The sequence below is a fragment of the Arachis ipaensis genome, chromosome B01, assembly GCF_000816755.2.
Source record: "Arachis ipaensis cultivar K30076 chromosome B01, Araip1.1, whole genome shotgun sequence".
NCBI lineage: Eukaryota > Viridiplantae > Streptophyta > Magnoliopsida > Fabales > Fabaceae > Arachis > Arachis ipaensis.
Genome location: NC_029785.2, coordinates 113,907,429 through 113,923,195, shown reverse-complemented (window position 1 = coordinate 113,923,195; position 15,767 = coordinate 113,907,429). Strand labels below are relative to the sequence as shown.

General features: G+C 37.9%; 3 protein-coding genes across 15 annotated transcripts in view; all 3 read right to left on the bottom strand.

Annotated features, from left to right (window-relative positions):
* LOC107633151 lies at positions 407–2,210 on the bottom strand. 2 transcript variants are annotated; one of them, XM_021123695.1, is made up of 3 exons: positions 1,551–2,210; positions 1,326–1,452; positions 407–1,238 (listed from the first exon to the last, which is right to left on the bottom strand). In XM_021123695.1, the coding sequence occupies exons 1-3, from the start codon at positions 1,662–1,664 to the stop codon at positions 526–528; spliced, it is 954 nt and encodes a 317-aa protein (XP_020979354.1). In that variant the 5' UTR covers positions 1,665–2,210; the 3' UTR covers positions 407–525. The 2 variants fall into 2 exon arrangements, with proteins under 2 accessions (XP_020979354.1, XP_016192275.1); XM_016336789.2 differs by having other exon boundaries at positions 410–1,452; positions 1,551–1,993.
* Positions 2,236–7,382, bottom strand: LOC107633160. Of its 9 annotated transcripts, none has more exons than XM_016336799.2 (6): positions 6,006–7,382; positions 5,469–5,889; positions 4,755–5,192; positions 3,934–4,631; positions 3,265–3,591; positions 2,236–3,078 (listed from the first exon to the last, which is right to left on the bottom strand). In XM_016336799.2, exons 4-6 carry the CDS (start codon positions 4,022–4,024, stop codon positions 2,627–2,629), a joined length of 870 nt encoding a protein of 289 aa, XP_016192285.1. In that variant the 5' UTR covers positions 4,025–4,631; positions 4,755–5,192; positions 5,469–5,889; positions 6,006–7,382; the 3' UTR covers positions 2,236–2,626. The 9 variants fall into 9 exon arrangements, with proteins under 9 accessions (XP_016192285.1, XP_016192302.1, XP_016192323.1 ...); XM_016336816.2 differs by having other exon boundaries at positions 4,755–5,060; XM_016336837.2 differs by having other exon boundaries at positions 4,755–4,867.
* The window catches only part of LOC110271975, a 10,941-nt gene continuing 2,865 nt past the window's right edge, over positions 7,692–15,767 (bottom strand). The window contains exons 1-9 of one of the 4 annotated variants that reach the window (XM_021123721.1): positions 10,800–11,008; positions 10,424–10,692; positions 10,180–10,276; positions 9,916–10,043; positions 9,621–9,705; positions 9,380–9,510; positions 9,028–9,186; positions 8,424–8,813; positions 7,692–8,310 (exon numbers count right to left, since the gene is read on the bottom strand). In XM_021123721.1, the coding sequence (XP_020979380.1) occupies positions 9,152–9,186; positions 9,380–9,510; positions 9,621–9,705; positions 9,916–10,043; positions 10,180–10,276; positions 10,424–10,526 (579 nt within the window). In that variant the 5' untranslated portion in view covers positions 10,527–10,692; positions 10,800–11,008 and the 3' untranslated portion in view covers positions 7,692–8,310; positions 8,424–8,813; positions 9,028–9,151. Of the gene's footprint in view, positions 8,311–8,423; positions 8,814–9,027; positions 9,187–9,379; positions 9,511–9,620; positions 9,706–9,915; positions 10,044–10,179; positions 10,277–10,423; positions 10,693–10,799; positions 11,009–15,767 lie in introns of those variants that run through there. The other 3 variants (XM_021123718.1, XM_021123714.1, XM_021123719.1) reach the window with 3 other exon arrangements.

The following is a 15,767-nucleotide window of genomic DNA, read 5'->3' as shown; positions in this document are numbered from 1 at the left end:
GTATACCAAAAAAAAAAAAAAATTGATAACTAAATTTTGGAGAATTTATATTTTAGATATATTAGTCTCTTATAATTAAATTTAAAAATTTTAATTTAAACTAATTTATTTACGTCTATTATTTTAGAAGATTTTATTAGTATTTATTCTTTTTTAAGAACTAATTTATTCAAAATATAAATTTTTAAGAATTTATTTATTATTTTATTTAAAAAAACATTCTTGTTACTTGATCTTTCGGTTATCGTCTTTATTTCTTATGATTTGCCACATAATAGGTTTATTGATTCATTCCTATTATTATATAAAGTTGTCTTGCTCATAATTTGCATTATTAGTCCGATCCTAGGCCAATTTGCATATGTAACTATCATATAATTAATTAGTGTTTATCTATTCTTTTTTATTTTCTTTCCATTTAACAGGGTTATTAACGTAGTGCAGATAGGTATTCTCTAACTCTATGGTATACTAGTTTTAAGATCCGTGCTAAGTATGGGAACATTGCATCAGCCAACTTGAATATCACAGTAATGACTGAAGGGGAGAAAATAAATTGACAAAGACTTTCCTGTACACAATATTAAGAGTATGATTTGATGCGGTTCCATTGGAATCAATAATCAAGATCTTGAGACCAGACATACTGTTGACTCGGAAAAGTGCAACACAAAGCTGATCATGTGTGAAAACGGGCCTTGAAAGATACACACCAACAGTTGAGAGTGTCTGTCCTTGGGACTTGTTTATTGCCATTGCAAAACAAAGCATAATTGGAAACTGCCTTCGGATAAACCTGATAAGTAAGGTTTCATTGTTGGGGATCATGTTCATCCTTGGAATTAAAACAACCTTACAAACGTTTCGCCCTGCTAAGATGACGCATTCAATAACATGATCACCAAGTCGCCTAACTTGCATCCATGTGCCGTTGCACAATCCATTAGATTGGTCAATATTGCGAAGAAGCATGACTGGCACACCAATCTTAAGCACTAACTTGTGTTGTGGAATACCAGAACAATTCAATGCATTCAAAGACTCTGTGCTCATTGTGTACAATTCGGATTCTAAGTGACCGTCTTCATTCAACAGTGTATCAGAACTCAAATAAACCCGTTCATTGCCAAGAAGCAAAGACATGACATGATTGTTAACTTCGGTCACCACATCAAGTGTTGGTGCTAATATACTCTTGTCCTTAAAGTAGTCGGCGCTGGAAATATGAAGTAAGATATCTGGATAAACAAACAACACCAAGTCGTGAAGAGATGGGGACTCAAAATTAAATAGCAACTTCTCCGGTATCCTAATCACCGACTCACCATCGGAACTGTCTCCCAATAACCCGTCACCTAAGTTAAGGATCCAGTCAGCAAACTTCTTTAACTCAACATCGCGGATATCCTGTGAACAGCCACGCAACCTCATGTTTTCGGTCAACCTCAACACCTGGTAGGAGTGCCACAAATACGACGAATTAATACACGCGTGAACAATATCCTCCCGAGAACCACAAGGAATCACATACAATATCTGACAGAAATCACCTCCAAGAACACAACTTTTCCACCAAAAGGAGCATTAGGCTTAAACGCATTGCTAAAACGAAGAATATCCTTGAAGCACTTGTCGAGTGCTTCGTAGCAGTATTTGTTTAGCATAGGTGCCTCGTCCCATATGATTAATTTTGCAGCTGAAATAAGACGTGCCAACGATGTGTCTTGTTTTATGTTACAGACAGAATCTTGGTTGACACTAAGCGGAACTTTAAACCATGAATGGGCAGTTCTGACACTTGGTAACAATAACGATGCAATGCCGCTGGATGCAATGTTGAGGACAATTTGACCTTTCGACCTTATGGAAGCAGAAAGCGCATTCCAAAGAAAAGTCTTCCCAGTTCCACCATATCTATAAACAAAAAAAAAATCCACCCATGGTACTGCTAACTGCGTTGGAGATTGTGTCGTATGCAACACGCTGTGGACGATTCAAGTGGGAAACCAGATCGGCTGAAATGGTTGCTAGATCAGTTCTATTGAAATTGAGCTCATCAAAGAATACTGTGTCATAAGGTTCAATAGAATCCAATGGATCTGGAAATGACATATCAGCAAATTCTTTTAAGGTCTGACCATTTGTTTGCAACAACTGTTCAACTTGGGCGAGCATGGAAGATTTCAGTTCAAGAACGGAGATATCAACACCTAAAGCCACATGTGAAAAAATTCAGGGCGTCAGAAAATGTTTTTTTATTGTTATATAAGTTAATTCTTAAGAAATATAACTAAACTTGGTTAAAGCAAAGAGGATTTATAACGATGAAGTGTTAATGTTGCAGAACTGAGAGACAAATGCATAAAGAAATTCAGAAAGAACTTGGAATCTGCCTGTAGTCAGAAATCATGTTTTCTGCACAATGTTGCCAACACTGCTCCCAAACAACTTGGGGGCAAGCAATATTGTTCGACATTAAAAGCATTGCAAACAATCTCCTGATATAAGAAGGTGACGCCCAAGAGCTAGCTTCATTAATAGCATCAATGAATTCCTTGTCATCTTGCAATAACCCGAGGGCATAACAGGCTTCTTTGTATGTGTCGTATATAACACCTTTTACTGATCAGATATCTGCAAAAGATTCACACCCCTTTTGGTAATTCAACAACAGACGAAGATAATACTCCTTTCCATGGGACTGAGGAATATGGGTAAGACGACCGATGACATGACCCTGTTTCCGAGGCTTCCATATATGTCCCTGCTTATTCCAAACAAAATATGTTGGCATATCCACGAAAGTGAGGTTATGGGCAATATCAAATTCCTTGTTAGCTCTCATCCATCCAATAAACATACTATCTTTTGCAGCAGCATTGTCTATGACATTTTCAATTAGCTGATGATCTTGGTGTAGCACATGCTGTTCATTTGGCAGATGGAATGGCAGGCGAATGATGCTAGGTTGTTTGAATTGAATCTCGAAACCGAACAGCCTCCAAAAAGCCTCACACGCAGAGATATAACGACAATCATAGTAATTTTGAATTTCATCCACGAAGACAGCCGAATCATCTGCATCATGGGATAAAAAAAACGAAGCGGTTACACGGTCGTTACCTTTGTGAACATACTTAAACAAATACTTTATAGCAGATGTTTGGCAAGTATACTCAACATTTATGTGACAACCATACTTGAGAATTAACATTGCATTGTAGGGAACAATGAATCGATTGTCAAGATCGACATTTTTCTTACGGATGAAACGGCCGTTATCCGGGCGTTTATACTTCGGGAAGCTTGCATTGACTATAACTGTTGTCTCACGGAAGGCGAGTGGATAAAATTTGGAACACTTTTCGTTCACCATGCATGGGCTGCTAGTATTAACCACTTGACATGGTCCATGAACTATGAACTTCTGAACTAATTTGTGGAGCTTCGGTTGAACGTGTTCGTCAGGAATCTCAGCTGAGATATGTTGATCAATATGGGTGGAGGATTGTGGATTTTGATTTGGTTGAATAAACAACAAAATGTGATAGTGGGGAAGGCCACGCTTTTGAAATTCAACTATATAGACAACTAAAATGCAGGAAATAAAACAAAAGCACACTAAGTTAGGGGCCAAACAACAAAAGGAGAAAACCAATCGAACAGTACCAATTTGGAAAAAACAAAATAAATAATGCTTACTTTCTTTTGGCTTTCTAAATATGGATCCATTTTTTAAAGTCTTTTAGTAATTTGTTTAGCTTGATCTTAAAGACACTACATATGATGTCTGGCCTGTCACTTGGCTTTAGAGCGTAACTGGCAACACAATCTTTAACCTCGTTCCACTCAGGGTTGCATGTGATTGTAATTAAATAACTCGGATAGCTGACATACCTACATATGGAAAAAGCATCTTTGCAATTGTTATACCTGTATCGAGGACCACCAACAAATGAAGATGGCAAGAAAACCCGTTTGCCAGTTTTAGCAGCTTGAGTTTCACCCTGAATAAGACACTCATGAAGCCCTTGCAATTGATGGGAGCGAAACTTGTTCTGGTGGTGCCTATGATACTGCAATCTTTCAGCCTCTACCATGGTGTAACTATCCACTAAAAACTGCTGGAACAAACTTCTTGATATTAGAATAACTTGCGACTCATGAGATCTCATCTGAAGGCGATAAGAAAAAAATTCCCTCATGCTAATGGTTTCCTTTTTATATATATTTTGATTAGATATTTCTTCAGAAATTAAAATGTCGTTCCTGAAACCATCTTCTTCGTATGGAAATAGCAAGAGGTATTGAAGAGCTAGATACTGAGGGTGATTAACATCAATTCGTTTCAACAGGTTTGAATGTGTTTCGATAATAACATCTCTTGCAAGGTTTTCTTGATCGAAATCACCGAAAATAAAGGCTGCAACTTCAGATGTTGATGGTAGATTGTATCTTCTACTGTTGGTATCCCTCTTCTTAATAAGACGAACTCGAAGTGGAGTCGTTGAATCCTGAGCAAATCTTTCAGCAGCATACCGAAACACCTTAGCAAGTGAATTATGGGAATCAAGCATGTCTCTGAGGTCAGTAACAATTTTTTATCAATCAAAGTTTGCTAGTTAACGTGCCTACAAAAAAAGGGAAAAAAAGTACAACAAACATAACAACCCATGTGAGCATGTCATAAACAGCGAACAAACCAAAATTTGAGCAAAAAGGTTCAAACGGGATTTAAAAAAAAAACAACTCACCTAATTGCATCAATTCGGTTTTAAACCTCATTCTCAGTATCATAAAAATATAACTGTGCAAACTTTGGCTTGCAAGATGGGTGTGGCATCAAACTCCCAATGGAATGATAATTCTGGCCATTGATAACAAACACGGGAGGGGCGCTCCCTTGTTAATTGTGTACAGTATCTTTCCCGCCATGGATGTGAACGAAAACATATCGATGAAAGACCTAATATGTTTCTGATAGTGCATAGATACTTCATCACAACCATCCAACAGCAACATCAATAGTGGAGGTGGTACTGGCAACAAAGGCAAAGTAACTTTGCCACTCATGCAACAAAGACCAAACATCATAGTGTTATTCGGACCAATTTTCGAAAGGCACTCCTCAGTCTACATATTGGCCCCACAGAAAAAACATTTTTGTCGAGGAAGCCGAATTGACCAAACATCTACCCAATCAAATAATTGAGGAGATATCAAATGAGCAAAGTTATGCATGCATGACACAAGACGGGGAAAAAATAAGAGGAGTGCAATGATGTGAAAGGATCCATGCATAATCCACTAAAAAAGGTAAGAAAACAAAGCAGTTTAACTTGGATTTTTTTTCAGTTTTGCCTAATATATTAATATTTTGAGGGATGCACATGACGTCTGTTGTTGAGCCAGCACAATAAAAGTAACCATAGCATTGACCCAGACATAATATGGTTAAAAGTACCGACCTTGTTCAGTAGTGGACGCAACAAATACATGCACTCCCGAAGCGGTGGCGTGGGGCAAATGAGCATGACTCAGCTGAGATAAAGATAAGTGGGAGCCATACCTGCGAGTTTTCATGCCAATGAGTAAGCAGTAATTGATAGACGATAGAGCCAAATTAAATAAGTCCAATATCCGTGCGAAACAACCCCAGCCGAAAAGCAGTCAACCCACATGCATATGGATACAAACAAACAAATTGTTTCGATGTACATCTACACTAACACCGAACCCTCTGATGAGGGGGGGTTTTGAGGAAGTTGAACCAAGTAATCCCACCGAGCACGTCGAACAAAGTAAAACTGCAGAACATAGCTGACATTTGATGTCTTTTGGCATGCTTCGGATTGCCCCTCGTGTGAGATATGTTGCACGAAGATGAGCCTGTGACATAAGGACATTGGTAAATGCGATCAACGATGCCAACATAGAACCGATAGCGATACGCTTAGCGGTCATTAATAGATAGCGAAGAAGATAAAAGACCAAGGTGACATCACCTGCAAGGGTATCAGCCGGTGCTGTCAGGACGACCGGTGGAGGCAGTGTCGTTCGGGGCAGGACGTGAGTTTGAATGTTTGGATTCTCTGCGAGGAAACATTAAACATAAGGAAAAATAAACCGAGCAAGGAATTATAAATGAATCTGTACAAAATCAACAACAGATACTTCCAGATAGAAGACACTAAAAGAGGCAGGATCTTCCGGGCCATTAAAAGACAATCGTTTATATGCATAAACACAGTGGCGCATTATGCAGTAAGAAAAAAACTGATATCAGATGAGAAGGAGAAGTCGCGAATGAACTATTTTCCCGATAGTCTGAACGGAGATAAGGTTGCAATTGGCCCCTTTGCTTGCTAAGAGAAGCCTTGCGGCGCTGCCTCGTGAGCTTGGCATGATCGTCCATCTGCACACGCCACCGGAAGCGAGCAGGGAAAGGGTGACCAACAGGGCGAAGCAGGGAAAAAAGATTGAAGATTGGAGACGAACAGGTCAATCAGGTCAGCGGTTCGGGCCAGTCAATCATGTATGGCGACTAAGCCTGCACGCAGAGGACGAAGTCAGCAAAGGCAGCAGGGGAGTGAGAACCAAATGTTAGAACAGGTTTACAGTAACGGTTGAACCTGGTCAAAGCAAACGTTAGGCTGGATAGCAGTGGTCGTTGCACATGACTTATTGATTGGGCTTTTTTTTGTTAACTTTTGGGGTAAAGGGACCTGAATTCTTGGTGGGTTGACATCATGATTGAAGGCCCAAATATAAAACCCGGAGCATTGGTCGATATAAATTGATTTGGGTTGAATTTAAGTGTTTGACGGGCAGGGTTGTGGGCTACAGGGGTATCTTTAAAAAAAATTTGCATGACTTATGAGGAATTGTATTCGATTAGCGAATAAAGAGCAACCGGGTTATTTTCCATTGTGTGGATGGCGAAGATAAAATGTTATATAGCAAAGAGCAATGACAAAGCAGATCTGGGATGCTAAAGCGACAAAATAGACGATAAGGTTGGAAAATAACAGTAGACATATTGCGTATAAAATGGAAAACCATATCAAACAAAGAAAGCATTACTGAAAGAAGTCCGTCCAAATAACACGATGCATATGGCAGATGAAATTTTCTCTGCGACTGTTACCTGGGAGCAAGCACAGTTCAACTGAAACAAAGAAAAACTTGACCAATACATTAAAAAGGGAGAAATTTGGAAGAATTATGCGAAATGTTAATCAAGATAGACAGATCGAACGGATCATGGGTCAAATTGAGAGATGTTTATAGGATCACGGTATAGGGAAGCCTAAATTCTTAATGACAGAATTGAGTTTCCTTAGGATCACGGAATAGCTAGTCTTCATTCTTAATGAGATAGTTGATGTAACTTTTTTTTGCAGCCATAATATATGGAGCAAGATGGCAAATAGAAGACTGTGATAGCAATAGTAGCAACGAATTACAACGGTGTGACGATGAGCAAGAGCACTCAACCGGTCTCCTTTAATAACGCACATCGGGAAAACTAGTTCTAAAAGAACACGCCGCTGCACAAATATGAGGCGCTAACACCGGACCGGCAGCTAATTGAATTTTAATCGCAGTGGATAAAGCTCTGTTTCACAAGGATAAAAACCCTCCGAGACAACACGATTCATGAAAAATGCGACCATGTATAACACACAATAGATGTCAACTATTAATATTATAGGCCAACACGGCTCAAGCAGCGATAACGTTAAACAGATAGCTAGTCTGAGTTGATATGAGTTAGTTTTCCACGAATTGTGGTGAAAGTTCATACAGAGACCCGAAAGCATTACTCTAAATAAGATTAAATAAAACACAATAAAACATAATAAAAAGCAATAGACACGCTTCCATCAAGCGAAAGGTGTAGTGGCATCATACAAGGAACGAAAAAATAAAAGGGCAAAGCTCTTTATTCAACGCCAAGGATTGAGAACTATCTTTATTTAATAGAGCTTCATATTGTAGCAAGATACGATGGACTCAAATGTCCATGCCACTTGGATCAGTATGCTCCTTAGTGATATTCTTGTCAAATGTAGGAAGCAGATTTCTTGATGCTGTGGATGGAACATGGGAGGAGCCGCCGTCAATAGATTTGACACAAATCCATTTCATAGGAGTGTGGGTGACCATGGATGCATCCTCAACGGCACATGGAGTAGCATCCCTTGAGTTTAAGGGGGTGGTCGAGACAACAACCCCGCCGATCTCGTCCAGATCATCGGAAACGCGGACGGAAGCTGCAAGAGTTGCTGCTAGCTTCTGCGATCCAGGCTAAGAGGGAAAAACGGTCAGCAATTAAATGGTTGACGAAACCCATTAAAGTGAAAAGAATGTTTTTCACGGGAAATCACGAACAGAAGATCAAATAAATCGGACATGCTAACCAGATTGACGCAATTTTGAGAAGCAAAAGCGGTGATAATTTCAGGATCAGAACATATCCTGGAAACCATGATCACGCATGATTGAAATTTGGTTATGCTGTCCAGCCTAGCGGTCAGCTTGAATAGGAGAGTCTTTCCCACAAGTGCATTTAGTTCTTGAGGAAACTCATCCATGCCATAACCATTCACTTGAAATAATAATAACTTTATTCCTTAACAGGCAACATAATAAGGAATTCTAAGAAAAAAAGATGCAGGGCATCCACCTTAGTGACCGCTTCGCAGCGGAGGTCAGCGGCAGGGAAACCGAGGAACTTAGAGGCAACATTTTCAAACAGCACAAAAGTTGCTGTATTTGTATCATCAAGGACACGCACTTGAATACAGAACCTGTGATGACACAGTTGTCACAAGGATATAGTGAGTATAACAGAACATGGTTATGAGTAGGCTAACGCAACACACTACTCGTTAAATGCACCTGATGCCAAATACAACCCTTTGATTCAGAAACTATAATGTTAATCATGAAAAAATGGAAGCAGTCGTTTCTTTATGCCACACGACAGAGAAATGCAATTCACGAGTTAGTTCCACGACGGACCTTGGAAGAAAAGAAGTCGCGTAAACATGGCATTTAGTGCAATAAAATTGGTCTGTTAGTGCCTCAAGACCTTGGGTGCAACGCTTGCATGCCTTTATACCACCGTGCATGATTCTTATCTACGTCAACGATAGTACCACAGGTGACATAGGATGATTTCTACAGCCAAAAAATGGGAATAAATAATGAAAAGTATATGCAGAAGGATGTGGTTGAAATGACTCCATATATGGTTGTTTCGGTGTGTAAAACTTGCACCAAATATAATAAAGTATTGGTCATATAGGCCAACTAAGGACATAGAAGATAAGGTTCATTTTTTTTAGATACGCACGAAGTCAAATAAACACACCTTGATGGTATCCTTGATATGAGAAATTGATGCATATCGTGTAAACGTGAAAATCTTCAAATGGAAAGGGCCTGACTACACACCCAATGACCTTTAAGTTGGTTGTCTGCTTGTGGCCAAGTCCAATGAGCCTTCAGGAACAAATAAGGTTAACAAAGTAAGATGCCAAATCAGTCTAATTTGCTTGAAGGGTTTTAAAACCGAAGCGAACAAAATGAAATGCTGTGTAAAGGAGATGTACTTTTGACAGAACTTCTTAACCACCTCAAGATCAGCATTCACCAGTATCTTTGTTTTGAAGTTTGTGTTGGTGATAGTCATAACTCCTAAAACAAATCTGGTAATTGGATAAGTAGTAGGTTATAGAGAAAAACAAAAACTCTCACAAGATAGGATATGAAACATAAACCGTGGTGCTATTAATAATTACGTGGTAGCAGGATGTCTATTGGAGTAAAACTTGACACATGAAAAAATAAAAAGCCATGGCACACACAGTGGATTGAATAAATATTTGCTGATATAAAAAAGGTTACCATTGAAGAACTTCATCTTTGCAAATTGGAGCACTATTATATATTTAGTAGACTTGTTAGCGTTAAGAAGGGAGCCAAATTCAGAAGCATAATTCTCCCATAATGTACATGATAGCTTCTCACTCCCACTTGGGATCCACACGCAATACAATCATGATTGACATACAACAATGAAATAAAGATGTGCAATATCAGCGATACGCATAATTTGGGCAGTTACATGTATAACTATCTGTAGGTGATAGCATAGAGAGAAAAGGAAACCTGAGATCATCGAGTTCGATCTTCATGTAGTGCGATTTTTGGGCCTTTTTTTCAAAGAGAATCAAATCACTCTTTGCACACAGGACACCAATGAAATCTAGTCAATATACAAAAAATGGCACATGGTCAGGCAAACCAAAACTTGGAGCAGCAGCACAGAATATTAGATGGTTCGGTAAATTGTATGCGGACTTGTTACACGACATAACTGTCGTTGACAAAGCCAATAGATATATGTACATACCAATAAGGAATATGTCATCTCTGACAGAAGATATAATACCCTTGGTGGGTATAAACTCAAAAGACTCAACAGGGATATTTGTATCCTCCACACAAGAAACCATGGTGTCTCTCTTAAAATATGATCCTCATGTCATGCTTAGTAGGTTTGAATTTCAACGTATTGGCGTCGGCTGTAAAATTAGAAATCACATATACCTTCCCCTCCTCAATAATTGGCTGAAAAAGACGGTGGTGATATGAACGTATCAAATAATGAATCCGAGATCCCTGAAAAAGAAGAGGAAAATATAGATAGTTAGAAGAAGACCAGCTGAAAGACTAAATGTAAAAGCAACAACGTAATGAACATAGAAAAAACTAATATAAACACACACCTCTTCGTCGATAACAACTAACTCCATGGAAGGATTCGAATTCCTTTTTTCATATGAGGGTACCTTCCGCAGACCTAAAATCCTGACTTTAATACTCTAGTTCTTGTCAGAAATGGGTGAGATGTCTTTAACGTCATCAAAAGTCGGTTCGATACACGCGATGTCCACCATGATACAACTTGCATCAAGATAATAACACAACAACCTTATATAACATTGGTCAACCTGTAACAGATATCAAGTAATCAACTGAAGGCGCTGGTCGTCAATTTAAAGTAATATTAAACATAGAAAAACATGTGTTATAATCTGAATATGATAAATAAATAAACTAAATATCAATTAAATAGGCGTCATCTTATGGTAAAAAGAAGGAGATTAATATAATAATATGAATAAGTATATGTATGGCTTACTATGCATTAATATGCATATACATGTTTACATGTACATACGTTAAACGTAATAGATATCAATTTTCGTATATGTATATGTTGAAGGTAATATATATTAAAACATATATGCAAGTAAATAGGTGAAGAAACATACGAACAAATTTTAAAAAAGAGTAAATAAAGAAAAAAAACATACATACATTTAAATATATTCGAGATATGATTAGATTAGGGAAATAAAGCGGTAAAATCTGAAACGTAAAATGTAAATATAAAATCTAAAATCTTAAATCTAAGATCTAAGATGTTTAATTAAACGACGGTAAAAAATATACATAAAGATAAGGAGGACGTATTAAAGCAGAGGTTATTGCAAGTTAAAGCACACGGTACTACAAACGTGTGTATCGCAGCAAGAAACACACAAGGCACAAGCAAATTAGAATGATAAACTGACCAGTATAAGAGTATAAGAGTAATAGATGAAGAAGTTGTGGCTAGTTCATGCATGGCTGTGGATTATTTATAGGGATGGAGGGAAAGGCATTAAAGAAAGGGCATCTACCCTATCATGAGGGAGCTGGCCTAACACATTGTTTGATCACGAGAACAAAGTAGTTGCACCATTGGAAGAAATCGTTGGGAACCTGGCTTATGGGTAATTTGATTTTTATAATTTACTTTGACTGCACAAAAGCGTCCTTGCTTTGACAAATATTAACATTACATATAACAAAATTGTAACACGATAAATATGATAAATGATAAATAGGTATGATAAATAAATGATAAATAAATGACAATAAATGATAGATATATAGATAACATAGATAGATATATAGATACATAGATATAGATAACATAGATATAACATAGATATAGATATAAAACCTAAATTATAAATAAGATTTTCTGATTTATGATTTATAATTGGTTGAGAAAGGAGGCTCATCTAGAATTCGGTAAGAGTATTAATTTTTTTTTTGGTCAAGGGTAGAGTACTTTAAATGACTGCATGAATTAAGTTATGAAGGTAGTCATACTGCCAAGTAAAGATGGGGAGCTGGGTTTGAATTGGGAGGGTTATCAGGTTTGGGTTGCTTGGAGGGCGAAGCCCAAGACCAGCAAAAAAAAAGGTTGTGGCATGTGGCCGACGCAACCGGTGCACAGGAAAAAAGGATGACCCAATAAACGGAACACTCAACCACGTGCAGAAATCCATAAAATCATCAGGAGTGAATTTCAAGTTGCTTAAAGTTTGAGGATGAACAAAAAATTCATGTATAATAAAACAGGACCTCGGTACCTTACAATTGAGGAGTATAATGCATTCAGGTATGAAACAGCAGCAGTGGCCTTGTCCTCAGTAGCAGCGGCGTTTCTTTTCATCGTCGATCACCCAAGCAGCACCTCCCGTCTTCATCCATTGTTGCCGAATGAGTGCCACAACAGCAGCAATAGTTTCATTCATCACCTCATGAACAACCACAGGGAACGTGGGAATCTCCTTCAACAGATCAGCTGTTTATAAGCCTTCCAATCTCGAACACAATGTTGAATAGAGGAGTGAGCAGCGTTGTTTATGACGAGGTTCAATAATCAGTAATCACAGAAACATGCAATGGTGAGAGGGAGAGACGCATAAGTCGTTAGGATGCTTAATTCAAATAGTTAGCAGATTCTTAGTTTTGGGTAATGTGGGTTATGGGGGGTGACCAATTCGGGTTGGGTAGTCGTGTTGTAGGCCGGACTGAGTCGGACTATCTTGAGACGCAAGAAAAAAAAAGTGAATTGAGTGCACTACGAGTTTTGGTCACCTGCAATTGAAAGAATAGAATTCTCAATAAACCAACGTAATCTGGGTGGAATACAACAACATAAATGTAGCTTATAAATGAACGATTAAGATCTGTGCCAACCAAAAGCCAATGTTGAATAACAGGGAATAAGTTTCCCCCTTTTGGTTGTAGTCATGGTAGAAAATTGTCTTTAAATTCTACAAACATGTGACTGGTTATGTAATAATTATAAATAAAGTTAATTTAAAAAGAAATTGGGATTTTAAGATGGATGAGAACAATTTTTGCAAGTATGCCAAAAGACATCTTTGTTGATGAACCGGGCGTCAATGTTGATAAACTAAGATCCTAATTGGGATCAGAAATACCAAGGACAAATGTCCATAGCTGATGTATGATACATAGTCTTTTGGATAAGTAAACAAAATATCAAATACATAATACACGACAATGTACACGCTAGTTCTTTAATGAAAAAATCGTTAGCCTTATGATGCTCCCTGATCGAAGCATGTGGTGGTGGCAAAAATGCTTCCATCTCTTTCTAAAATAGCACTCTCGGGAGCGACTGGGCTTGGATCGAACATCAACCTTGTAAGAAACTCCAGACTCATCTACAACCTCGACTTGGACAAGCTTAATCTGAAAAGCCCGCTCGACGAAACTGATCGGCAGAGTCTAGAAAGAAGGCAACAAAAAGTATTTCAAAGGAGATGAAATTGAGTTGCTTAAAAAACCACATTGAGGTGAAGCAAAAAAACATGAAGACAACAATAGCAGGATACACAGTTTGTGTTTAACGATTATACGATGCAACACTACCTTATAATGCCGCTACCTAAACCTCAAGTGCGAGAGGAAATCAGACACGAAAAGAAAGAGGCATGCAAGAATAGCTCACTAGAATATATTCGGTCGCTTGATATTTTGATATCTTTTTGTTAACAACAGTGGCATCCCGGATTGGCATCAATCTGGGCAGAATTTCTGGGTACATAACTGAATAATGACCCAGCATGGAACTAAGAGCACGATAATCAAAATACGAAATGGCAAGAGGATTCCATGAGGCTATAAACAAATCCAGAAATACACAAAGGGCTAGGTTGTTTTCCACGCTAGATGCTAGCTGGATTGTGTACGTATCGCCGTTGGGTTCCAGAGGAGAGCCCAGATTTAAGTGAAACTCATCGCAGAGCAACAAATCCTCGTCGTGGCCAACCGTGCAGGCAGAGTTACACGAAAAAGCACAGATTTCACCAAGGGTTTTTTTGACATAACACAGGTCATGTTCTGACAGTGGATCCTCCACAGAACGTGCATGCGTGTGTTTCACATGAAGGATAAAAAAGACTGTGATTCCAACATAACACAAGAAAAGCCAACAGCTCGACTTGATGTCGTATGCATGCGTTAGCTGCCGTAAATCGCCAACACTTAGACATAGAAAAGGAGTCTTTCGAACTGTCACAGTGAATATGTTACCGGACATATCAATAAATTTAACCTCATTGGATATTTCATCACAAAATTGGTGAAAAACATTGCACGAAAGAGCGACGACGGCTTGAAAAATAAGTAACGGTTGGTTACGACAAATGCTTGATCCTTAATGAAACGATAACCTGGTGGAGCAGAAGTTAATGTGAAGTTTGAGGGAAAAATGCACCAAAAAAGGCTCGACCGAAAAAACCATACATTTACTCCCAGTGTTCGATGCACAGATATTCAACATGTCTCCTGATATATTAAAGCAACAGAATGATTATGCCCCCATAATAGGCAACCCATGGGTATCATCAATAACCAAAGATGGAGATGAAAATGCCATGAACAACTGAAAGATAGTATTAAGCAAAATCTCAAATAGACAAATGGTTCCCACGAGGTAACCAACAAGAAAACATTGTGGGTAGAGTACGATGTAGTAGAATAGGAAATTTGTGTAACAATTCAGAACAATAGGAAAAGTTTTGTTTTACAATCGAACCACATGATAAGACAGTGCCTAATCGGGAGTTATTACAGTAATTGCAACCACAATACATAAGATAAAGGTGGGAGAACTCACGGTGTAAACAAAAAGATCCACATCTGGGCAGAAGAGGTCAGCAAGCGAAAAAGATAAGAAGAAAAAATCCACCGCGCACACCAGTTAGCCTATATTTCTTCGTGGGTTAAAGGGACTGAGGAGTTGAGGGTGGAAAAGTCAAAAGAAAACAGGGCCTTTATTAACTGATAGCAGTGGTTAAGAGGTTGCAATTATTATTTATGATTGTTAAGTTAGACGTTGAACACAATGTATACATACGTTGAATACAATAAAATACATACACACATACATTGAATACAATAAAAAATGGAAGAGAAAACACGACAGAAATTTAGTTGCAAAAACAAAGGAAACTAACATTAAAATCAAGGCAAAAAAGGTTTCACTGAAACCACAGGTAAAGCTACTACACAATTAGATGAACCCAAAGTAAAACATAACAAATCCCAAAAAAAAAAAAAAACAAAAATTAGAATAATGAGAAAGTTTGAAATAAAAAATTATCAATTAATAGTAGGCTTAGGGGCTAAAAGACAGTGGCATGTTATGAATATGAAAATAATATAAAATTTTTTGAAAACACAAAGCAATAAAATAAAACTACTGGAAGGTAACCCATACGTTTAGAGTCATGAATGTTAGTATATATTTAATAAATTTAATAGATTAGAGTGTTAAATATTACTATAAATTTAATAATATATGAAATATGAATTCAATA